The 26968-nt window shown below is 39.6% G+C and overlaps 1 protein-coding gene and 2 pseudogenes across 1 annotated transcript in view; all 3 read left to right on the forward strand.

Moving 5' to 3' along the window:
- WDR93 (WD repeat domain 93) overlaps nucleotides 1-26968 on the forward strand; it is a 68470-nt gene that overhangs the window by 776 nt on the left and 40726 nt on the right. The window contains exons 2-7 of the mRNA XM_063090817.1: nucleotides 3424-3768; nucleotides 4342-4534; nucleotides 6976-7040; nucleotides 14141-14219; nucleotides 18480-18595; nucleotides 23061-23099. Of these exons, the coding sequence (XP_062946887.1) occupies nucleotides 3490-3768; nucleotides 4342-4534; nucleotides 6976-7040; nucleotides 14141-14219; nucleotides 18480-18595; nucleotides 23061-23099 (771 nt within the window). The 5' untranslated portion in view covers nucleotides 3424-3489. The remainder of the gene's footprint in view (nucleotides 1-3423; nucleotides 3769-4341; nucleotides 4535-6975; nucleotides 7041-14140; nucleotides 14220-18479; nucleotides 18596-23060; nucleotides 23100-26968) is intronic.
- LOC134371696 (Y-box-binding protein 1-like) lies at nucleotides 9019-10062 on the forward strand (annotated as a pseudogene).
- On the forward strand, nucleotides 20596-21984 carry LOC134371701 (male-specific lethal 3 homolog; annotated as a pseudogene).

Raw genomic sequence — 26968 nt, forward strand, 5'->3', positions numbered from 1 at the left:
TATTTAAAAGTTATAAATCAAGTAACATTGTTAAACAAGACATGTTATGTACTCCAACATTGCAAATATACCTTCATCATGATCTAGAAGTCCAAGTTCACTTTCAGAATTCTTTTGGTAGTGTGGAGAGAGCTGACTCTGAGTCTTTTCCCAGTTCCCCTTCTCTTCTGGTTTCTAGCTCCCAACTATGTTGCTGAGAGGGGCCTTGCATACTATGTGAATACTCTAACCACATCCAAGTTTTGCCCATACCCCTGGAAACAGCCATGCCTCGGCTACCTTTCAGGTTTAGGGGTGCTCACATTAGCAGCTGAGTCTGCCCTCAGGAGAAAACTGGGAAAGGCTCATGCAGGCCCTAGTGTCATTTGGACAGTACATTCCAGTGGTATAAGTACCCTGAACATGAAAAGGGAAACTAGGCTCTGGGTGAGTAATCCCCACGGATTATTCATTCTTTGCAGAGGAAAGTGCTTGTAAAAGAGCCAGAGTGTTATCTAAGTGCATGGTCCAGGGCAGGGCAATACTGCAAGCAATAAGAATTTGAATACTTGCCACACATTAACCACTGTGCTAAGCTCTAGGCCCAAGGTAATAGGTTAATAAGGGACATAGTAAATTGATAAGTACAAAACAGTGATATGTTAGGTGCTAGAGATGAACACAGGGTGCTTCTAGACACAGATTTATATAATCTGCTTTTTATACCTATAATTCTGCCTTTTCCACAATATTATATAAACTGAACCATTTGGTATGTAGCTTTTTCTGATTTATTTTACTTAGCATAATGCATTTAAGTTTCATCCATGTTGTGCATATCAGTAGTTTGTAATTTTTTATTGCTGAGAAGTATTCTATAACGTAGATGTATCATAGTTTATTATCTGTGCACCCACTAAGGGACATTCATGTTGTCTCTAGTTTGGGGCAATTATAAGTAAAGCTGCTATAAATATTTAAGTACAGATTTTCATACAGAACATAAGTTTTTTATTATTTTTCTTGTGTAGATATTTGGGAATGTGATTGCTGTATCATATGGTATGCTTAACTTTGTAAGAAACTGCCAAACTTTTCCAAAGTGTCTGTACTATTTTGTATTCCCATTGACAATGTGTAAGAGTTTATCTCTTTACCTATTGACAAACATTTGGGTTGTTACCACCTTGGGTCTCCTACAAATAAAGCTGTAATGATTGTTCATTTATAAGTGTTTATATGGAAATGTGTTTATAGATTTTATCAAATTTTTAAAAATTTTTGTTCATTATTTCTACAAATTTGTTTCTGTCTCCTTCCTCCTTTGGAGATGTCAATCATACATATATCAAGCCACTTCAAATTATCCCATGCCCCACACTCAATTTTTAAAAAATTTTTCTTTCTTTGTTTCATTTTGTTTCAATTACTGTGTCTTCAAGTTCACTAATCTTTTCTTCTGCTGATCTAATTTGTTTTGATCTGAAATTTTGTTGTTAATCTAATCTGGTATATTTTTTATTCAGACATTATAGTGTTCATCTCTAAAAGTTTAATTTGGAGGGCTGGCCCATGGCTCACTTGGGAGAGTGTGGTACTGATAACACCAGGGCCAAGGGTTCGGATCCCTATATAGAAATGGCCAGTTCGCTCACTTGGGAGAGCGTGGTGCTGATAACACCAAGTCAAGGGTTAAGATCCCCTTACCAGTCATCTTTATAAAAAAATAAAATAAAATAAATAAATAATAAAAGTTTAATTTGGGTCTTTTTTATATCTTCCATGTCTCTACTTGGTTTTTAAACATGTGGAAAAAGTTTTAACTGCTTTGTCTGTTAATCAATTCTGAGCCAGCTTCAATGGACTGATTTTTCTATTTATTATGGCTTATATTTTCTTGACTCTTTGCTTGCATGCCAGCTAATTTTCTTCTTTCTTTCTTTCTTTCTTTTTTTTTTTTTTTTTTCAGCTGGCTGGTATGGGGATCCAAACCCTTTGTTATCAACACCACATTCTAACCAACTAAGCTTACCAGCTGGCAAATTGGTAATTTTTTTTCTTTCCTTTTGGCAGCTGGCCAGTATGAGGATCTGAACCCTTGACCCTTGTGTTATGAGCACTACACTCTACTGAGTGAGCTAACTGGCTAGCACCCCAGCTAATTCGTTTAATTGGATCCCAGACATTGTGAATCTTACTTCATTGGATGCTGGATATTTTGGTATTCCTATAAATATTCTTGAGCTTTGTTGTAGGGTGTAGTTAAGTTACTTAGAAACAGTTTCAACACCTACTATCTAAGATTTGATGGGTGATACCAGAGCAGTGTTTATTCTAGGGCTAATTTTTCCCACTGCTGAGGCAAAATTCTTCCAAGCACTCTACCCAATGGCCATGAATTATGAGGTTTTTCAGTCTGGCTGGTGGAAACAGGCATTATTCCTGACCCAGTGTGAGCTCAGGTTACTGTTTCCATGAATTATGTCAGGTGGTTCTTTCTTCAGTGTCAGCTGTTTTCCTCACAGTCATGCACTGGAAACGTTACAAATGTACTCCAGTAGGTGAGAAAAGATGGTGGGATGGCAGTAGGGCCTTTATAAGATCTGTATGTGCCGTAGGCACTCTTACAGTACAAGACCCTACTTCACTTCATAGTGAGCATCTTAAAATGTATCCCTTGTTCCACATTAAATGCATTTTTTTCAGTGTAACATTTAAAAGCCTTTTTATTATTTGCACAATTTTAAGTTTTCCGAAGTACAGATTACCTCTTCTCTTCGTGTAGACATGAACTTTATATACACACACACAGTGGAGCTGAAAAATTGTAAATATTTTTGTCAATATTTATTTTGATATTGTGGGGGTTTTTTTTAGTCAATCAATTTTTTTTATTTCTATAGGCTCTTGAAAAATCTCATAGGCCCTGAGCACTGCCTGCAGAACTCCTGTGTGGCAGCAATGGGAAAGGAGAGGAGGGAACAAATCAGACAGCAAGCATTGGGAGTGCTTGAACTGTATCTTATTGGGGGTGGGGAAAAAGGGAAGAGAGTCATGGCTCACTGCCCAGCTGGCTTAAACACAGCCATTTGTAGAGTTAGATAACTAGGAAAAGGCTTAAGTTGTAGGAGAGAGGATGAACTCCATTCGGAACAGAAAGATAGCTACTTTCCTACCAGTAGATGAAGGCAACAAGGATGTCAAATTTCTCTCCTTCCATCATAGCATACATTACCTTGATTTGGCCCGGAAGAATCTTCTGATATCTTTACTAATATGAAGAGCTTATCCTAGGAATGTGGTAACAATCCAGTGATAAATAAGGAAAGTGCCAGTGTCTGGAATAAACAGTCGTATAGACCATTGTGCTAGAGAAGGATGGTGTGCTGTCTTCTTGTTGCTTCCCTTTTTTCTCAAAGTTCCTTTGCTTGCTTCCCTTATCAGCTTTTCAGAGTTTCGTAGAAGTTCCCAGTGCCACCTTCTGTGATATCATCCGCCAGAGGAGGTCAGATGCAGAAGATGAACCTGCCCACTCTTACTCGAAAGGGACCACTGGAGGTGCCGTCTCCAACAGAGAAGGATTGGCCTGATGACAATGAAGAGGATTATGTCCTCAAGGATCCAGATCAGGAGCTGGATTCCCTGCCTCAGCCTTATCGAATGATCAACAAGCTGGTGAACCTTCTGTTTGACAGGTCATGGGAAGTTATTGAAGAGAGGAACGCATTGAGGGAAGCTAAGAGCACCTGGATCCAGCCTACCATCTACCATCCACTTGCAGAAATCCAGGTATGGAGCAGGTAGCTAGCTGACCAGGAGTCCTACTTCTCAGCTGAGTGTTAATAAGTGATCCAGGGAAGGAATTCCTACCAGGAACTTTAATTCAATAAGACAGGTACCTTTTTGAGAGATTATAGGCATGCTGATATTGATTAAAATGGATATAGTAATTGCCCAGGGAAATGGGGTGTTCTGGTTAGTTGAAGATTATACAGAAGACCTTTTATATTCAGCTGTTATTAATTCCTTAGTATTAATCCACTCTCTTGCTTGATGGTTGAGGATCTGCCAGTGCCTCAGCTATCGTTCTTCCTACAGTGCTCTAGATGAATAAAGTACAGGACCATGCTTAGTGTTGTAAATGTGCGTTTATTTTCAACTTCTTTGTTTTCTTTGGCCTTTCCCCCCTAAAAGTGGAATGCTATGAATTTCTTGATGCTTGGGCAAGAGTTTTAGATGAGCACTATGTTTGGTGATAATATATCTAAGAGCTCTCAACCCTCTTTGAAAATCTAGCTCACATTACTTGAAGATGGTGACAGCTAAAAATAGTTCCTTTTTTCTTTGTTTTTGTATTTCCAGTTCAACAAAATGCCAAACTGTATGGCTGTTTCCCAAGACTATGTGTTTATCGGAGGAGCCAAAGGATTCTCAATTTATAATCTATACAACGCTAAACGAATATATGTTTGGGAGAAACTTAAGGTTGATGTCACTTCCATCTGGGCCACAGATTTGGGGAATGAAATACTTATCGCTCCTGTGGATGAAATGGGTATTTGTTCTTCATCTTCCTTTTTAGCCTCATTTACCTGTAGACTGTTGTTCAATTTAATCTCCTTTCCAGGTATGCGTGGGGCCGGGCATTCTATTCTCCTTGATCATGTAATGATAACTAATACCTACAGAACAAATGTGGAGTATCAAGCACTAGTCTAACATTTTGCATATTTTAGCCCATTTAATCCTCACAACAGCCATAGGAGGGAAGTACAATTTATTATACCTCTTCAGAAGAAGCAACTGAGGGGGCCGGCCTGTGGCTCACTCGGGAGAGTGCGGTGCTGAGAACACCAAGGCCATGGATTCGGATCCCATGTAGGGATGGCTGGTTGGCTAACTGGGTGAGCATGGTGCTGACAACACCAAGTCAAGGGTTAAGATCCCCTTATCGGTCATCTTTTATAAAAAAAAAAAAAGCAACTGAGACATGGAGGTTAAATAACTTACTTAAGGTAACATGAAAAGTAAGTGGCACAGACAGGCTTCAAACCACGCAGTATGGCCCCAGAGTCCACACCCTTCCAGCATTCAGCAGTCCTGCTGCTCATATAAACCAAAGCTTGCTTTTTTCCTTTAGCCTGAGGATGAACCAGGCCTTCATGAAGAGTATGGTATAGAAAACTGTAGATAATGTCTCAGACAGGTGAGCTGGTTTGCCCTTGGTTTCCTAAAAGCTGGGCTTCCCTCTAGCCTGTCTTTATGTTTGGGTGACCTGACTGCTGCCCCTGGATATGGGGAACTTCCCTGCTTTGTTGGGGATGAGAAGGCAAGTGTCAGTCAAAAAGTCAGGGAGGTGTCTGTGTGATATTGGGGCAAGCAGAGCAGAAAGTACCTGCTCACCTTGAGATCATCTATGAAAGCACACATCTCTCTAAACAGCAGGCTCTGCTCAACCAGCACAGGCACACTGAAGAACTTCCTGCAGGAGAGCGACCTGACCGGACTGGCATTTTAGGAAGAGCATCCTAGCAGGAGCCTGTAAAAGTCAAAATGAGAGGTAGAGAGACCAGGGAGGACTATCGTATTCATTGAGGAGAGAAATTATGAAGGACTGAAGAAAGTCAGAGGCTGTTAAAATAAAAACTGTACTATGGTTATGTAAGGTGTTAAAATTGGGGAAGTGAGATAAGAAATATATGGGAACTCTGTATTATTTTTGCAACTTTTCTATAAGTCTAAAATTAGTTCAAAATACAAAGCTTAAAAAATGAAAAAAAATATATAATGGAAAAACTTAGTGGGCGATGGAATATGTGTGTGAGTTGGGGGAGTGGGGAGGTGTGCTGGGGGCAGTGAAGAAAAATGACTCCGTTCTGCCTCAGGTAACTGAGTGGATGATGATGTCATTCCTTGATAACAATTATAGGAGATTAAGGTCTGTAAATTGAAGAATTCCATTTGAACGTGCACAGACTTGAGGGACCTGGAGGATATCTGTGTAGGAATGTTGATACTCAGAAGGAGTTTGTTCTAAAGATAGGATTGTATTTATCATACTGCATTCTACTGGTTGGTTTCGTGTGTCAGTGTGATGAATTTGAAGGCAGACTGCCTTGGTGTCCTTAGCACATTCATAAGTATGGAGCAGATACCCCATGAATCTTTGTTGTGTTGAGTTAGACTTTCACCCACAGTGGGCCAGATGCCTTTATAAGGTCTATATTATGGAGTAGAGGCAGGTTTTGAGTATCTTGAAGGCACCTAAACAAAGAGTTAAGAAGTCATGGGGGGTGAGAATCATATATATATATTTTTTTTTAATAGCTTTTATTTTATTTATTTATTTATTTTTATTTGTCTTTTTCGTGACCGGCACTCAGCCAGTGAGTGCACCGGCCATTCCTATATAGGATCCGAACCCGCGGCGGGAGCGTGCCGCGCTCCCAGCGCTGCACTGTCTCGAGTGCGCCACCGGCTCAGCCCTGTGAGAATCATATATTGGAGCCCTTAGATTAAATGGGAATTAGGATGACAGAATTATTTATTGATTCGACAAAATTAACTGCATGAGGAGCTTGTCGAGGTTGAGAGGGGAGGCACATGGAAGGGTGAGATATGATCCTTTCTCTAAAAGAATCTACGAACTTGCAAGGGTTCACAGGGAACAGTTAGATAACAGTATGAAGCAGTGAGGGACGATGTGCAGACACAGGTGGACAGGAGTCAAGGAGTGGATTGGCGTGGCTGCCATGCTTACAGGAGACTCCTAGGAGATGCCAGCAGGGCCAGGGCAGGACACAGGAGGGAGAACTACTTGAACGTTTCAAGTGAGGGGTGGAGTGAGGCAGGGAGAGCAGCATAGGCAGCGGAGAGGCCAGGGAGGAGGCATCAGAGTGCGTAAGTTTATGATGATAATTTCAGAAAATCAAATGTAAAACTCCAGTTCTTTGGCTCACTTGTCTGTTTACATTCTCACTTATTTTTCTGTTTCAGGTATCATTAGACTATTCTATTTTTATAAGGATGGTCTTTTCCTAGTCAAAGCCATCAATGAAGTGGTGAGTGCCTGTTCTTTCTATAACTGGACTAAAAGCTGTAGCAAATTAAATCACTTTTAATATAGGCATCTTAGATTAGAAAGAAATAGAGACCTCCCTGGGCAGATAGCCTCCTCCAAAATATCCAATTAAAAGATTTCCCAGCCATCAGGAAGTACATGTTGAATGCCTTGAATTTATTTACCCTGTTGTCCAGGCAAGAAAATTATTAAGGAACTTCAGTGCAGATTTTTCTCTTGAGCATCAGACCAACATATCTAAGTACTTAAATTTCCCTAAATTTTCCAGGCTGTTTCACATTCTTGTTCCCTTGCCCATGCTGTTTCCTCTGGAATGCTCTCCTTGTCTCCCTACATGCAATGTGTGTCTGTTCAATTTCTCCCATTCTTCAAGCCCAGCTCAAATATCTCTTTTTCTAAAATACATACTCTCATATACTGTAAAGGAGCTGAACTCTCCTTCCTTTGTGCCACTACCAGATAGAACATAATTTCTATCTCAGTGTTTTCTATACCCTCTTTACTTGTTTATATGACTGCTTCTTCTGGATGCAAGCCCCCTGAGGGCAGGGGACCTCTCTTACTCATCTTTGTATCCCTTATTCCTAACACATTGCCTGGCATACTGTAGGTTCTCAGAAAGTGTTTTTTGAATCAGTGAATCCCCAAAAGAGAGGGTATTGCTCAGAGTAGATTTTTAATTGCAGTTTGTCTTGTAAAAAATACTTTTGATGGGCACCAAGGCAATTCAGTGGGAAAAAGAAATTATTTCCAGTAAATGATGCAGGGACACTGGATAAAAAGATGGGAGGAAAAAAATGAACCTCAACCTTATTTTGCACTGTATATAAAAATTAACTTGAGATAGGTTATATATCTAAATATAAAGGCTAAAACCATTATTCTTCTTGGAAAAAAACACAGGAAAATATTTTTGCAGCCTTGGGGCAGGCAAAGATTTCTTAGGACATGAAAAGCATTAGCCATAAGAGAAAATATTGATATTGGATATTAATATCAAAATTAAAAATTAATTCCTCATATACAAAAATTCACTCAAAATGGATCATATACCTATATGTAAAAACTAAAGCTATAAAACTTCTAAAAGAAAACAGGAGAAAGTTTTTGTGACCTTGGGTTAGGCAAAGATTTTTTTATCTACAATACCAAAAGCCCTATCCATAAAAGAAAAGATTGATAAACTGGACTTCATCAAAATTAAAAACTTCTGCTCTACAAAATACACTGTTAAAAGAATAAAGACAGGAATGAAATGACTGGGAGAACTCATTGCCAATCCCATATCTGATAAAAGATTTGTATCCAGAATATACAAAGAACTCTCAAAACTCAAAAATAAGGAAACACACAACCTAATTTTTAAATGGGCAAAGGATTTGAAAATACAGTTTGCTGAAGGAAGGCAAATAAGATGCCCAACATCATTGGTCGTTAGAGAAATGCAATTTAAAATCACAATGAGATATCATTATACATGCATTAGAATGCCTCAAATTAAAAACGCTGACCATGTCAAGTGTGGGCAAAGATATGGAACAATTGGAATTCTCATGCACTGCTGGTGGTAAAATATAATGGTGCAACCACTTTGGCAGTTTCTTAAAACGTTAATCATACAGTTACCATACGATCCAGACATTCCACTCCTAAGTATTTACCCAGGAACAATGAAAGCATATGTCCATAGAAAGATTTGTACATGAATGTTCATAGCTTCGTTTGTAATAGCCCCAAACCAAAACCACCTACATGGCAAATTGTGGTATATCCTTACAATAGAATGTACTACTCATCAGTAAAAACGAATGAATTACTAATTCATGTAACATGAATAATCATGCTGAAAGAAAGAGGTCAAACAAGAAGACTACATACTGTATGATTCCGTTTATATAAAGTTCTAGAAAATGCAAATTAATTGTGACAGAAAGTAATGTGGGGCAACACAAAGGGACATGAGGAAGCATTTGGGGAATGGATATGTTCACTGTCTTGATTGTGGTGATGGTTTCAAGGGGTACGTGTAAGTCAAAACTTACCAAATTGTACACTTTAAACATGCAGTTTATTATATGTCATTACACATTTAGTAAAGCTATTGAAAATGTAAAAACATCTGTTCATCAAAAGATGCTATTAGGGTTCAGTAGAAAGTGGGAGCAGAGATCAGATCCCTGATAGCCCCCCCACCACCTGGCTTAGGGACCAGCACACCCCAGGAGGAGCCGCAGCTGTAGCAGCCAGCCTCAGTCACCATCACCACGACCCTGAGCAAGGAGGCTTAGACTTGGCAGCCGCCCGCCCTCGGCACTGCCCACACCTGCGCCAGGGCGGCGGTGCCCATACATCAGCGGCACCTGCTGGCGGGGACAGATGGTCATGGCAACGAAGGTTTAGGGAACAGATAAGTGGTTCCGTGTAAGGAACTGATATGGCTCCATCAACAGGAAGGACACCAAGGAGATGTATTTGCACTGCAGACAACCATAGAAAAATAACCCCAAGAAGTGTCTTTGCAGTGTGAGAGATGGAAGAACGGTGGAGTTTGATGTTGAAAAGGGTGCGGAGGCAGCAAATCTTACAGGCCCTCGTGACGTTCCAGAGCAGAGCAGTAGATATGCAGCAGACCGGAGCCGTTACGAACGCTGTCCAGGTCGTAGGGCCAGTCCCCACGTCCTTACCGGCAGAATGATCAGAATAGTGAGAGCGGAAAGGACCGAGGATCGGAGAATGCTCCTCAAGGCCAGGCTCCACAGCGCTCACCCTGGCGCGGGCCACGCGCCCAGATCACTACGTGCGGGGACCCTGAGGGCGCCCACACTATTCCGACCCTCCTGTGCGGGAGGGAAAAGCGATGGAGGGGCTGATAACCAGGGCGCAAGGACACAATATGTATCGGGGTTCTGACACCACGATTCCTACGGGGCCTTCCTCGCCAAAGACAGCCGAGGGAAGTCAGCAATGAAGAGAAGAAGCAAAATCAAGGAAATAAGACCTGAGATCAGCCACCGGAACTTCAGTTTCAGACACACAAAACCCTACATCACAACGTGGCAAAGAGACAAAAGCAATGGACGCTCAGGAGGCTGAGCAGGGCGGGCAGAGTATGCGCAGGCGCACCCTCCCTCCGGTCGTCTGGTTTAGTCCAACAAGGAGAAATGAAGACGAAACTCCAGCAATGAGAAATGAACAAGAGGCTGGAGCTAAGACCTTAAGTGCTTGGTTTTTGCCCGTTGACCAGATAACCAGAACTATCTGCATCATCCATGCAGCATCTGATTTTTATTTTTATTTGGTAATGACGTGTTTTGCAAAATGTATGGTTTTTCTCAATACATCTTAAAGATTTTTAAATTGTTTCATATCTAGTCAAGTTGAGATTTTTAAGATTTTTTTTTCAGTACATGGTAAACATTTAATTTGCTAAGAGAATGACTAGGTGAACAAGATAGTTAGAACACTTATACGAGTATAGTCTTTTTTCCCCCAACATTTTATTATAAAAAATTTCAAACCTATGAAAAAGTTGAAAGAATTGTATGGTATTAACTTACATAATTATCACTGGGACTTTATATAAGAACCTCATTATAGGGCTGGCTGGTTAGCTCACTTGGGAGAGCTTTGTGTTGGTAACACCAAAGTCAAGTTTCAGATCCTCCTATGGGCCAGCCACCAATAAAAACAAAAACAAAAAAACCACATCATTTTAATTTGTAATAAAGCATTACAATTAAATTTTTTTTCACAAAAAAATCAAACTGCAATAAAGGTCTTAAATAATAATAATAAAGATAATATTAAGAAAATGAAAAACAAACCACAGACAGACTGGGAGAAAATATCTGCAATACATATAACCTTTCAAGTATTTATATCCATAATGTACAAAGAACTCCAAATCAATAATAAAAATACAACCCAGTGAAAAATAGACAAAAGACTTGAACTGACATTCTACAGAAGAAAACATATGAATAATTACTCAGCCAGTGAGTGCACTGGCCAGTCCTGTATAGGATCCGAACCAGGAGCGGGAGCGCCGCTGCGCTCCCAGCGCCTCACTCTCCCGAGTGCGCCACGGGCTGGGCCCATGAATGATTAATTTTTAAAAAGTACTTAATATCAGGCCGACCCCGTGGCTCACTCGGGAGAGTGCGGCCCTGGGAGCGCTGAGGCCGCGGGTTCAGATCCTATTCAGGGATAGCCAGTGGGCTCACTGGCTGAGCACGGTGTGGAGGACACCAAGCCAAGGGTTGCGATCCCCTTACCGGTCACACACACACACACACACACACACACACACACACACACAAAAGTACTTAATATCATTAGTTAACAGAAATGCAAATTAAAATCACAATGAGGTACCACTAAACACCTATTATAATGCTTAAAATTAATAAAACTGATCATACCAAATACTGGTAAGGATGTAGAGTAATAAGAATTTTCATACACTGCTAGTGGGTGTGTAAAAATAGTTGAACCACTTTGAAAAACATTTGGTTAGCTCCTTATAAAGTGAAACTTATGATCCATCAATCCCATTCCTAGGTAATTACCCAAGAGAAATAAAAACATCTGTCAACCAAAAGATTTGTACATGATGTTTATAGCAGCTTTATTCATAATAACCAAAAACTGGACACAGTTGGAGAACCAATAAAAATTTGTGGCATAGTAATTCAATAGAACACTATTTTGTAATAAAACATAATGAACTACTGATGATCACAACACAATGAAAGAAACTCAAAAACATCTAGTTCAGTGAAAGAAGTCAGACACAAAAGAGTACATTCTCTATGATCCCAGTTATTTGAAATTCAAGGACAGGCTAAACTAGTGACGGAGATAAGAACATTGGTTGCATATAGAGGTGTAATTGACTGAAATGGGCATGAGCAAACAAACTCTCTGGAGTGAGGTAATGTCCTATATCTTGACTGGGTGTTAGTAAGTCTGTACATCTGTCAAAATTCATCAAGTTATATATTTAATATATCTGTGCCTTTAACTGTATTTAATTCTATCTTTAAAAAAAAAAACTGTCTTAGGCCGGCCCGTGGCTCACTGGGGAGAGTGCGGTGCTGATAACACCAAGGCCACGGGTTCGGATCCTATATAGGGATGGCCGGTTTGCTCACTGGCTGAGCGTGGTGCTGACAACACCAAGCCAAGGGTTGAGATCCCCTTACCGGTCATCTTTTTAAAAAATAAATAAATAAATAAAAATAAAAATAAAAAAAACTATCTTAAAAAAATATATAGGGAGTACTGCTCAATTCATTTTATGAGACCAGCATAACTGTGATTATACAGACTTGACAGGGACATTACAAAAAAAGTGCTGTTGGTGGATTAAAACACACTAAAAATGTTTAAAACCTATGAATTCATTATGATATATATTTTGTAACATTTGGAAGTTGCCAGGGTACAAACTCATTATTCTGAAAACTAGTAAGAGAAAGAATCACACATTTATTCTGACTCTCCCATATGGGCTGTATTTCATGGTAACCAAATAGTTGATCATGGAAAGATCTTCTTTATAGAAGAATTCTAACAAATGCAGAAGGAATGCTGGAATTGAGCTATTTTAATTTTGTAGCTATTTTACAGAGTGATGGTCTAGGCAGTGATCACCAATAGCTGATGGAGAAGTTTATAATTGATGAATCAGGAAGGCAACACCAGTTCTCAATTATCAACCTTAACATTACTGAAAGAGGGACCACCATATCTCCTTATATGATGCAGTAGGAAGGACACAGCACAACTGTGGAGTATTCTTGCCAAAACAACTGAACCTAAATCTAATCAAACCTCTATATCTGGTTATCAGTTTAAAGGAAATACAAGACCCAGGGAACCATGGGGATGCAATCAGTCCAACTCAGAATGTAAAAAATTCTGTAGGACAAATGATCTAGTTTCTCAACAAATAAACAGCAAACAGAAAAACAAATGGGTGAGCCATTATAAATTAAAACAGACTTAAGAGATACGTTAACTATCATATATGGACTTCATGTGGATCCTGATTTGAACGATTGTGAAAAGATAAACAGACTTAAGAGATACGTTAACTATCATATATGGACTTCATGTGGATCCTGATTTGAACGATTGTGAAAAGATATTTATGATACAATTAAAGAAATTTTAAAAAACAGACTGGATATTAGATGATATCTAGGAATTATTGTTAATCTTTTAGGCTTAATTAAGTAATAATATTAATTTAATGAACTTGGTAATAAAACAAGATCTGTCCATATATTGATAATTGTTGAAGTTAAGTAATGGATAATGGGGGTTTGTTATGCTATTTACTACCTTTCTGTATGTTTGAAAATTTGCACAAGAAGTTGATATTTAAATATATAAATAAAAACATTTTTAAAAATTTTAGGCTGGTTCTCATTTAATAAACCTGGGGTCTTACCAGCCTAACTAGTTTACTCACTTTATTTTGCTAGTAGACTTCAAGCTCCTTAATGGTATAGAATAATCATACACATTGAGCCTCTCTCACCTTGCCTAGAGTTTGAGCAGGTTTCATACTGTGGTTACATTCAGTCTCTACTATAGATCGAGACTTTCGTCCAGCAACCACCAGAGTTTTCAGTGTTATGCAGAACTTGTTTCAATCCAGTTGAATAACTGAGTGGCCATATAGGCGTTAGGGTTTGCAAACCTGACCAGGAGATTCCCAGTATGCCACTAGTCACCAGGAATATTTAAGAAACCAGAAAATAAGTCCAAAAACCTCTAGACGGAAAAGCGAGGTACACTTTTTGACACACTATCTTGTCCAATTCCAGTACAAAAATGGGAAGTACAAGGGTATTTCAAAAAGTTTATGGAAAAATAGAATTAAAAGATAAATAAGAATCTTTCCATGAACTTTCTGAAGCACCCTTGTATGAAGCAATTTGAGGCATCTTCTTACCGGTCAGACGCTTTAAAAGGATCTCTGTTCTGGGTGTGAACCACAGAAGGCCTTGAAATACAATCTTCTCCGTCACCAGGCTGAGCATATTCTATCAGCATCTTTTTTCTTTTCAGGATGATACCAGCAAGCAAACCACCTGTATAAAGATGGAGATCTCTCAAGGAGGGGACTTTGCAGCCTTCCTTCTACAAGGCAAGATTAACCAAAGGCTGTTAAGGTTGAGATCTGCAGTCTCTTACAGATGATTGCCTTTTCCCCCAAACCTTTTATTTAGAAATAACCTTAGATTTACAGAAGAATTGCAAAGATAGTACAGAGAGTTGCCCTTTGCCCTTCAACTGGCTTCCCTAATACCAACATTTAACACGACCGTTTTCTCATGTACGCTTGTCAAAACTAACAAAATAACATTGATACAATACTATTAACTAACTACTAACTATAGATTCTTTTTCAGATTTCAGGTTTTTCCCTAATCTAATGTTTTTGCTCCAAGGTTTAATCCAGGATACTGTATTGCATTTAGTCATTATGCCTTCTAAGTTTACTTCTATTTGTGAATGTTTCTTGGTCTTATGTTTCATGGCCTTGACACTTTGGAAGAATACCAGTCAGATGTTTTAAATGTCCATCAATTTCAGTTTGTCTGATATTTTTCACATGATTCAACTGGGGTTAAGGATTTGGGGGAGGGTACCACATCGGGGAAGTGTTCTTTCCGTTGTATCATATTAGGGAGTATGTGATGGCAGCATGACTCGCTACTGCTGATGTTAACCTCAATCATGTAAAGTGCCATCTGCCAGGTTTCTCCACTGTACAGTTACTGTTTTTCCCTTTTCATACTCTGTAAGGAGCAAGTCACTAAGTACAGACCACACTGAAGGGGAGATGACTTAGGCACCACCTCTTAGAAGTAGGAGAATCAAAGAATTTTTGGACATATGTTAAAACCACCATGGTAATTAATAAACATTTTGGGGGAAATACTTGGAGATGATGCAAATATCCTGTTTGTCCTTAAAGATTCAGCCACCAATCTTAGCAGTCATCATTGGATCTTGCCTGCTGCAATCATTACTGTGGTAACAACATATTTCATTCAAATATTTGTATCTTGATTTTTAACTTCTAAGTATTTAGACATATGGTATATGGGCTTCTATGAAGGGACTTCAAAAAGTTCATGGAAAATAGATTTAAAAGGTAAAAATATAAAATATAAACTTTATTTGTCAACATAAGCTCCATCAAGTTCAAGACACTTTTGTAAGGAATGATACCAGCCATTTAGTCCATCCCTAAAGAACTGAGGGTCCTGGGAATTTAACCATGTTCATGCAGTCTTTTTTACATTATTAACTGACGAAAAATGGGTGCCCTTTAAAGATTTTTTAAGATTAGGAAACAAAAAGAAATCAGAAGGAGCCAAATCAGGACTGTAAGGTGGATGCCTAATGATTTCCCATTGAAACTCTCACAAAATTGCCCTTGTTTGATGAGAGGAATGAGCAAGAGGATTACCATGGTGGAAAAGGACTCTCTGGGGCCGGCCCGTGGCTCACTTGGGAGAGTGTGGTGCTGATAACACCAAGGCCATGGGTTCGGATCCTATATAGGGATGGCTGGTTAGCTCACCGGGTGAGTGTGGTGCTGACAACACCAAGTCAAGGGTTAAGATCCCCTTACCAGTTATCTTTAAAAAAAAAGAAAGAAAGAAAGAAAGAAAGAAAAAAAACTTCTCTGGTGAAGTTTTCCCGGGCATTTTTCTGTTACAGCTGTTGCTAGCTTTCTTGAAACACTCTCATAATTAGCAAATGTTATCATTCTTTGGCCCTCCAGAAGGTCAACAAGCAAAATGCATTGAGCATCCCCCCAAAATTTGCCATGACCTTTGCTCTTGACCAGTCCACTTTTGCTTTGACTGGACCACTCTCACCTTTATGGTAGTCATTGCTTTGACTGTGTTTTGCCTTCAGGATCATAATGGTAAAGCCACATTTCCTCTCTTACTACAGTTCTTCAAAGAAATGCTTCAGGATCTTGATCCCACTTGTTTAAAATTCCTTTGAAAGCTCTGCTCTTATCTGCACCTGATCTGGTACAACAGTCCTAGTACCCATTGAGCAGAACGTTTGCTCAATTGTAATTTTTCAGTTAGAATTATGTAAACCGAACCAATTGAGATGTCTATGGCATTGGCTATTATTTCTGCTGTTAATTGTTAGTCCTGTTCAATTAGGGCACAAACAAGATTAATTTTTCCACATAAATTTATGTGAATGGTTGGCCACTGCAGGCTTCATCTTCAACATTGTTTCATCCCTTCTTAAAACTATTTATCCATTTGAGAACTGCTGATTCTTTGGCATTGTCCCCATAAAATTTTTCTAAAATATCAGTGATTTTACCATTCTTCCATCCAAGCTTCACCATAAATTTGACATTTGTCCTTGCTTCAATTTTAGCAGAATTCATGTTGCTCTGATAGGGGCTCTTGTCAAACTGATGTCTTATCCTTCTTAGTTCCTCAAACTAGATCCTGTTCAGACATGTTATAACAAGTTAGTACAAGTTTACTTTTGTTTTTATTTATTTATTTATTTATTTATTTATGGCCACAAAACAAGTCTTAACACATTTAAAAAGACTAAGATCATAGAAATATGTTCTCTGACCAAAATAGCAGAAGGAAATTTAGAAAATTCATAAATGTGTGGAAAGTAAACAACACTACCCCAAATAAATGATGGGTAAGAAGAAAAATCACAGGGAAATTAGAGAGTACTTTAAGATAAAAATCATAGCACAACACATCAAAATGTATAGGATGCAGGACTCATCACTGCTTAGAGGAAAATTTACACTTGTAAACACCTATAGTAACAATAAGAAAAATCTCAAATCAGTACTGTAAACTTCTACCTTAAGAAAATAGAAAAACAAGAGCAAACTAAACCAAAAGCAAATATAGGTAGGAATAACAAAGATTACAACAGAAATATATGAAATAGGGAATTAAAAAACAATAAAGAAAATCAACGAAACCAAAAGTTGTCTTTTTAAAAAGATCAACAAAATTTGCAAACCTTTATCTAGACTGATCAAGAAAAAAGAGAGAAGGCAGAAATTACTAAAATCAGAAATAAATCTAGGGGCATGGTAGAGCAGTTGCTTCTTCTGTTACACTGGAGTGGGCTTTGAGGAGAGAGACGTCCTCTTCTTTTTCTGGTCTCCACTGGTGACTTCCCTTGTGTCACTGCAGTCGAGTGTCTGGCAGTCTGCCTACATGGCTGCTGTGCTACTGCTGTGGTGTCAAGCTGATTTTGCAGCAGCCATGGCTATGGCGGTGGCTGTGGTGGGCTACCCACACAGAAATAGTGTTTTCTACGTGTTTCTTGCCTGCTTCCAAGTGGGCGATGCTGCCCTGGGCTCCTGCCTAAGACCCCTGGCATGCTATGTTTCTTGCTTACTATCGAGCGGAAGGGGCTGCCCTCAACTCCTGCCTAGGTCCGCAGGCATGATCTCTGAGTTTATTTTTGGTGCTAAAAAATGTTGAAATTCATGCATAGTTTTTTCAAAATGCACATTTTCCATGAACTTTTTGAAGACCCCTCATATTTATATTCTTGCCCAAGGCCCCTCAAATGTTAGATGCTTGAGGAAAATATATATTTTATAATGCTTTATGTGTCAAAGGAAACTTTTGTACCATCTGTATTAGTTTCCTAAGGCTGCCATAACAAAGTAGTACAAACTGGGTAGCTTAAAACTATGGACTTTTATTCTCTTACAGTCCTGGAAGCCAGAAGTCTGAAACTGAGGTGTCCAGATAATTACTTTTTTAAGGAAACATTTAGCCAGGATCCCATTGCATCGGACAGCAACCTTTCTCAGGTTGGCAGGTATTCAGTACAGAAGTTGAGCATGTTTCTATGACAAGGTAAAGCCCCAGAACCACCCTATAGGTTACCATCTCCTCAAATATTGGTCAGAAGAATTCTTTTAAGGCATCTTTCCAAATTCTAACCCTTCCTTAGCCACACTCCTCTCAGTTACTGATCCTATACATGCCAGCTTCCTCCCCAGACAGGTATAACTGCAAGGCAAAATGTCAGTAGAATTTACCATTTGCAACATGGAAAACATGGAGAATAGGAAAAGCAGTTTGGTTAAAAACTGTTCTATCAGTGCTGTGACTGTGAGAAGCCTCTATTTCCCTTAAATGGCAGTGGCCGGAGGGGATAACTTTCCATGGGAGAGTTATTTGGAGAGTGAGGACTTGCTATAACTTGCTAGAACTACATCTTCTTCAAAGTTTCTGTTCTGTGGGTGCCTGCTGCAGAGGTGGCTGGTCTGTGTGCCAGAGGTTCTGAGAAGACATGTCATTTCTCAGGGGAAACTTGTTGCCTGCTTGTAGTTGCTCAATGGTTCTTTGGTTTCCCAATGCAGGAGCTGGAGAAGTTTGGCTGGATGTGTATAAATTGCCCAAGGAGTCTTGGCTCAAGGAAGTGGAGCACGCCCAACTCACTTTAAATGCAAAGAAAAGAGTCAGACCGCTGCAACTGGTAAGAAACATTTCTGTTTTCAACCAATATGTTTCTCTCTACCCTTGATCCACATTTAACCAAAATCCGCCTTGGAATTCCAAGATGGATGAGGCTTCTGGAGGCTGTAAGAGAGGACAACAGGAACACTGGCACATGTCTCCCAAATCAATTTGCTTTGATTAAAATAAGATGTTAAAAAGCAAGGGTGTCTTCAGTAGTGGGAATTTCAGTACCACTCTGGTCTGGGAGTTGCCTCTCCACCAAGATCACTCCCAGGCATTTCTCTGGAAGGAGGGTGTTTTTCTGTTTCTTTGCTTGTTTGCCCTGGCGGGTGTGGGGATCCAAACCCTTGACCTTGGTCTTATTACACTATGCTCTAACCAACTGAGGTAACTGGCCAGTCCCTAGCAAGAGGGTCTTTTGTCCTGACTCATGCCTCAAAGGTAATTTTTTTCCCTCCTGGGCTGAAATAATCCTTTTCTTGCCCTGAATTTACTAAATTTCCCATGTTATGATATAAAGGCATTGTCACAATATACAAGAATAGTATATTTTTCACAGTATTCCTAGAAAGTAGAAACTCTGCCATTTCAGATTAATTATATATGATGCCTGGGCCTTGTCCAGTGTCTTTAAGACACAGTTCTTCAGTAAATATTAAGACTTAATTTGCTTATTTATACAATGCATGCTTATTATTTTTGTTAACCACCAACAACTAATATTAATTAAGCACCCCTTTAAAACATATTGTATTAGGCACTAAAGAATTAGTGAAAGTATTAATATAGGAGACTAGGTTTGAGACTCACAACTTCACTGCTGAGCTCATTCAGTGGCTTTGAATAAATGCCTTTCTCCCCAGTGAATGTCTTCATAGTGTGTTACACTTCTTTTTCTTGTGTAACAGAGAGAAAAAAAGAATTATGCGATTACCCAAGCACTATGTATGCAGTGAGGCCCGGAGGGACTGCACTTCAGTAATTTCCCCATTAGCAGGAGAAAACTGAATGTGTCAGTCCATTTAAAAGTTAGCCTCTCCCTTTTACTGTAAAGACAAGGAAGTTTCACAAGAAAATTCAATTGATTGAATCATTACAAAGAACACAAGGACTAGTAGCAACAGTGAAATAACAAAGTGACATTCCACAATGCAGTTTGCAAAAGGTTAAGGCGATCCACCAACAAAAGCTTGTTCTTAGCAACAACTGTCTTTTCCTACAGCAGTTTCTTCAGTATGTTTACATAACAATCAAGTAACTTTAGGTTAACCTGCTCCAAGAGCTTCTGTCCTTGAGCCAACAATTTTGCTATGTTACAAGTCTTTATCTACAGCAGAGACTTTAGCCTGGGGAAAGTTTCCTGTCTTTTGCAAGCTTAACATTTCTATACGTAATTTTAAAAGTTAGGTTATACCTGAACTACAGGGCTTTGGAAGCTAGGCCCTGTGAAATACATTTGCTTTATAAATGTTAGTATACTCCACAATAGTGGAGTGTAATCCTGTGTGCCTAGGAGAGTTACCAGCCCAGAGATCTTCCTCCTCTAAACTCTTACAGAATTTATTTTCTGTACCTCTTTTTTGACACTTCTCACCTACCTTTGTTTTTATCCTATTATGCGTGAAAATCGTTCTGTTGTAACTAGATGATAAATTTCCAGATTGTTAAGACCGTATCTTCTCCTTTTTATCAGCCAATCTCATAGTGTCATACTCAGTAACCGGCGCACACACATATTTTTGGCGGCTGGCGAGTCACAGATATGTTTTTGATGGACTAATTTATTATCCAAATAGAAGCACATTGTATCGGGTGTGGTTCATCACCATAATTCACTTGTTTTTTTATACACTGAGACACAACCAACTATTGCCAGTTAGAGTGGTAATTCTTTACTATAAATTATATTTAGAGTTACTTAAATATAATCATCAACGTCATGGATACATTGTGCCAATGAGAAATAGTTGCTTCTGGGCACTTGCGCTTGTGCTTCCGCCCGGCCGAGCCTGGCGCATGCGCCGTAGCGAGGCGGGTCCCGCCGGGGCCTGGCGGCGCCGGTGGCTGGGCCGCCCCTGCTCTCGCCTTAGCTGCTCCTCATCCAGGGCGGCCCAGTGCTGCGTGGGCTCCCGTGGGCCACCCTGGCCAACTGACCCGGATTGTCGACGCTGTTGCCGGAAAAGACGAAAAAGGCAGGTCCCAGAATATCTGATCAGTCTTAGTGGTTGGAACAGAAGCGAGGATAGATGGGCAGCCGAAGATCATGTGCTTCCTCATACCGATGAAAATCTTAGATTACAGCGTAAATGGGCAAGAACAGCCGTAGCTCGTCTGAGAAGCGCAGGAAGAAAGAAGAGAGGCTGCAGATTGCCTGGTGTTGACTCTGTCTTTAGAAACCTCCCTGTTGAAGAAAATGATGAAAACTCTAGTTACGCTAATGACAGTAGTGAAAAAAAGAATGAAAAACTAAGTGGAGAAAGTGATATGGAAGAAAAGACTGAAGCAAAAGAAGAACCGGAGCAAAAAAACCACAGGAAGCAATACATATTGGTGCACGCCAATGTGAAGGTGCATCATGTCCCAGCAGAAAGAAGGCTGACGTTTGTAAGGAGATGGTGGATCGATTAAGGATAACCTTTGATTACACTCTCCCGTTGGTTCTGCTCTATCCATATGAACAAGCTCAGCATAAAAAGGAGCCGGGGGAGCTCTTTCCCAGCCCACCTTTGTTGAATCATCCACGCAGCAGTCCACAGAGTCAGCCGACCACGGGTGAGCTGGCCACCCCCGAAAGGCACAAAGCCGAGCCGGAAGCGCTGCAGTCTCTGAGGAGATCCCCACGCCACACTGCCAGCTGTGACAGGCTGTCCGAGAGCAGCGCCTCGCCTCTCAGCCCAAGCGCCTGCAGCAGGACATGTGCGCCGGCATGCCCAAGCTGTTCCTGCACCCGGAAAAGACACCTGTGCACAGCAGATCATCTTCACCTGTTCCTCTGCCTCCTAGCAAGGAAGGGAGTGCTGAGTTTGCTGGCTTTGAAGGGAGAAGAACTAATGAAATAAACGAGGTCCTCTGCTGGAAGCTTGTGCCGACAATTACCCACCCAGGAGACCAGCCTCCTCCACCCTCTTACATCTGTGGGGCACAACACTTGCTGCGATTGTTTGTAAAACTTCCAGAACTCCTTTTCTGAGAAAAATGTGAAGGCTTTACTGAATCACTTTGATCTCTTTCTGAGGTTTTTAGCAGAATACCATGATGACTTTTTCCCAGAGTCAGCTTATGTCTCTCTCCCCGAGGCTCATTACAGCACCAAGAACCCCAGGGCAATTTGTGAAAGTTTTGGTTGTTCTGTAAGAACAGCTGCACTGTTTAGCTTTGCGCTCTGGGTTTCAGGTGAAGAACTGAGGAGATGGTAGAACTGCTTTACGCAGAGCGCAAATGCAACCCCCACCTTGGGGGGCTCTGGCAGAGGAGGGCCCTGTTACTTGACTTGCCTACATACTGTAGTCAATTCTGTTAAGAGTTACTTCCTGGGTACCTGAAAATGCTCTGACATGACACTTGCCACTGCACAGGCCATCTGTGATGGCAGAGAAAGGGCATCTGTGTTCACAGTGAAACGTTCACAAACGTGCACATAGGTCAGGCTGTTCCCATAGACAATGCAGTTAGTTGTTGGTGAGAATCACATTGCTTAGTTATTTGTCAGCATTAAACAAAATTGTTTTGTAAAATGTTTTCATTCCTGTGATGAGCCTGAGCAACTCTGTCCAACAAATTTTAGTTTGTATTTGGGAACCGCAAAATAGTCTGAAAGTATATTGGAAGGAATTGATATTGATGGCAAAAGAAAATTTGCAGCTATACATTTGCTTGTCAGGGTTTCCTCTCTGTGAAAAGTTATTTTTAGGGCCGTCCCATTGCTCACTTGGGAGAGAGTGGTGTGATAACACCAAGGCCACGGGTTCAGATCCCTAGATAGGGATGGCCAGTTAGCTCACTTGGGAGAGTGTGGTGCTGACGACACCAAGTCAAGAATTAAGATCCCCTTACCAGTCATCTTTAAAAAAAAAAAAAAAAGTTATTTTTGGTGATCTAAATAAAGCATTGTCTGCCTTATTTGAGATTTTACAGCTATACTTTGTTGTGTAATGTTATGGTTCCCTTTCTACAAAACATTATTTTTGGTGATCTAAATAAAGTGTTGCCTGTCTTGTTTGAAAGGAAAAAAGAAAAAAGTATTCACTTCAACTTAGAGTTCTATTTCTTGTTTCTCCAAATATGATTGAAGATCCTGGAAAAAGGGATCATGTGTTAAAATTCTGCAAGCCAGAGGACCATACAGGTATTGGTCCTCCATGTCACTTTTTACAAGAGTAATTGGGGGTAAGAAAGAACATCTCAGAAAATTGAAGGGGGAAAGGGGACCATTCATCAAACCTATTGGGAATTAATTTTCTCCTTTTTCTCCTCAGACTCAGAGCACTCTTGATTCCATTACTTCAGATAATTTAGAAATGGTAAGAAACTTGTAAAAAGATCTCCAGAGAGACTTAAGTTGCATTTTTGAGATTTTTATTTTTACTTGAAATTTCTTTTTTTATTTTAATTTATCAATGTACAATGTAGTTGACTGTCGTGTCCCTTTACCAATTCCTCCTTTTCCCCCCCTCCATCTCCCCCCTCCCCCATCAACATCACGTCTGTTCACCTGTCTTAACAAGTTCAAGGTATTCTGGTGGTTGAGTCTTCTTCCCCCCTCTCCTGTTTATCTGTTTGTATATTTATTTATTTATTTATTTTAGCTCCCACAAATAAGTGAGAACATGCAGTATTTCTCTTCTGTGCCTGGCTTATTTCACTTAATATGATTTTCTCTAAGTCCATCCAAGTTGCTGCAAATGATAGTATTTCATTTTTTTTTATAGGAGAGTAGTATTCCATTGTGTAGATGTACCACATTTTCCGTATCCACTCATCTGATGATGGGCATTTAGGCTGGTTCCAACTCTTGGCTATTGCAAATTGTGCTGCAATAAACATGGTATACAGGTATCCCTTCGATATGAGGATTTCCATTCCTCTGGGTATATATCCAGCAGTGGAATAGCTGGGTCATATGGTAGATCTATCTGTAATTGTTTGAAGAGGATCGTATAAATCTTTCACCTTTTACTTGAAATGTCTTTTATATATCAAATATATTAGTAAAATGTTTCACCAGGGCACTCTTCAGATCCTCTGAGACTTAATCTTGTGCCTCATATCCATTGAAGATGGCCTCCTAGTATTGAGGATAATTGACCCAAGTCATTTGTCCAGAGGTGGGTTTACCTGAAGCTAAGGGAGCTTAAATTTCAGAGCCCCTTCCAAGGCCCTGTGAGGGGACCTAGCAATGTGTTCACATGATCATATATTTTTGTAAAATTGGCAAAAGTAACATTTTAACCACAATCCTGTAAGACCCCTGTCTCTTTTTACTCCCCTGTGTTTTCTTCTAATACTTTCATAGTTTTGTTTTTGACATTTTATTCTTTAATTCATACGGGAGTTACTTGTGTGAATAGAGCAAGGAAGGGATAAACTTTTATATACATTTTTTCAAATAGCCAATTGCCACACCAATATTTTTGAGTAACCCATCCTTTCCCACTTGTTTTGAAATGTCACCTTTATCATTCCTATAGATACTTCTATACTCTCTGTCCTGTTCCATTAAAACATTTGTCTGTGCCTACACCAAGACCTTACAAACTTTGGAGCGAAACTGCCAGGGTTCTAATCTTGTCTATACCAGGTAGCTGGGTGACTTTATTGTATTTTGTGTACTGTTTCCTATACTTTGATGTTTTTCTACCTTTGGGGAGAGCTCATCAATATGTCTCCAAACTCTTACTAAGTTTTTCATTTTTGCTTTCATATTTTAATTTATAAGAGCCTGTTTTTGTTCTCTGATTGTTCCTCTCCCATTTATTTATTTATTTGTTTGTTTGTTTGTTTTGTGTACTATTTTCATTTCACAAATGCACTATGACTTTCTGAAGACATTTATGATAATTTTTGATGTTTTTTCCTCCATGTGTGGTCTCTGTTTCCCACATGTTGCTTTTTGATTCCTGTGTATTCATTTTGGTCCCTTTCAGATGAGATGCCTTCCCTGTTCTCTACTCATATCTGAGAGTGGCATCAAGAAATGACAGGAAGCTCTGTGGGCATGGATGGTGTTTGTTGGCAGTAGTTGTAATATAGGGTACCCTAACTAGGCTGTTTTATTGGGAAACACTCCCATCAGTGGCCTGGAGTATTTTCCCTTTGGCTGATCAGTCTTCCCAAACATGGCTCTTCTAATCTCTTGCCTGAATCATAGAGCCACATGGGAAAGATGGCTTGGGAGTAAGGGATGATCTCAGCATTCAACATGTAAACTTTAACTTTATTCACTATGTGGAGTTAGGGAGGAAATCTAAGAGTTTAGATTCTTAGGCTTTACAAAGATACTTTCAACCAGTCCTCCTGCTGCCAACCCCACTGGCATTTCAACTTCCAGAGATGCCTGGAGCTGCTATTTTCTTGAGTCTTAAGGGGTTTGTGGTATAAATAAGGTGGCTAGTAGGCTTTCCCCCCTACTGGTTAGGATCTAACTTTCTTGGGTCTGCTAAATCATTCAGCCATCTGCTTTCCAGCTTTAAGATGTTGTTACTTTTGTCTCTTATTCTTTTGATCCTTATGAATTTATACGACTTTTTAAAAAAACCTTTACTGTCATTTTAATGGGGTCTCAGGAGGGAAAGGAGTTAAAGGCATGTGTTCCTTCTCCCAGCTATATTTTCCAACTAATTACTGCTGGTCCATGGCTATTATCAGTGTTCATCAGGTCCAGCAAAGAAATTGGAAGGGCATCAAGTTTCAGAAAATTGGCAGGAAACAAGATAGGGTAGGCAGTGAAAATGCTGTAGCCAGGACACCACAACCAGTACTGCTGAACATTACCACCCTCACGAGACAGCCCCCCAAACTGATGCTAGACTTCTCATGATGAGTGTGCCATTGGGCTCTGGCCATGTTTGCCTTCACTGTAAATAATTTATCTACTCTTTCTTAATTTCTGTGTCACTCCCTAAAGATTCAAAGTTATGGGCAGGAGTATACAACTGATTAAGTCTAGGTCATGTGCCAATACGTACCTCCAAGGGACAAGAAGAAGTATCTGGCCCCTTCAGTTCCTTAAAAGGAGACAGATTGTTCAAGGCTCACATAATAGGGCAATCTCCTCTTTTCTAAAATAGAAAAGGTGTTTAGGACTGGGTAGCCAAAACGATGACAAATTTTCACTATACTGGTGCATAAGAAAGTTATTGATTTTTGTATATTGATCTTGTATCTGCCCCCCAGGACCAAGATTAGGGTGAAGTAAGTGAGGCACAGAGAGTGCAAAATTTAAAAAGACACTCTCAGGGTCATGCAAGTGCAGGGTGGCACCTAAGAATGAGTGCCTCCTTAAATTTTGCACCCCCAACCTTGGTACCTCATTTTCTTTATGCTAGTCCTGGTACTGTTGGCCTCTACTAAACTTTGTTAGTTCTAATGTTTGCCAGATGACACTCTTGGATTTTCTAGATAAATAATAATAACTGTAAATACAACTTTTTCCCTTTCAAGTATTTATGCCTCCTATTTATTGTTCTTGCCTTTTTATATTTTCTAGAATTGCTAGTAAAATGTTGAATAATAGTGGTGGTAATGGGATATCCATGACCTGTTCGTGACAATGAGAATGCTTCAAATGTTTTACACACTAAGCTTACACACATGAAGCTTACACACTAAGTTTTTGGTAAATATTCTTTATCATATTAAGTATGTGTCCCTCTAGTCTTGGCTTACTAAGAGGTTTGTTTTCTTTTGTTTTGTTTTGTTTTGTTTAAATTGGGAATGGATATTGACTTTTATCAAATACTTTTCCCTCACCTTTTTTTAAAAAATAAATTTTATTGTATATATTTAAGGTATACAACATGATGTTATGAAATACATATAGATAGTAAAAAAGTTACTATAGTGAAGCAAATGAACATATCCATCATCTCATATAGTTCCTTTTTTTTTGCTTTTGTGGCAAGAGCAGCTAAAATCTACTCATTTAGCATGAATCCTACGTGCAGTACAATTTTATTACTTAGAGTCCTCATGTTGTACATTAGACTTGTTCATCCTATATATCTGCTTTGTATCCTCTGACCTGCTTCTCCTCATTTCCCCCCATAGCCCCCGCTGCCCCTGGTAACCACTACTTTGTTCTCTATCTCTGTATATTTGATTTTTTTAAAAAAGATTCTACATATGAGTGAGATCATGCAATATTTTTCTTCCTGTGTTTTGTTTATTTCTC

Source organism: Cynocephalus volans, chromosome 3 (genome assembly GCF_027409185.1).
Source record: "Cynocephalus volans isolate mCynVol1 chromosome 3, mCynVol1.pri, whole genome shotgun sequence".
Classification (NCBI taxonomy): domain Eukaryota; kingdom Metazoa; phylum Chordata; class Mammalia; order Dermoptera; family Cynocephalidae; genus Cynocephalus; species Cynocephalus volans.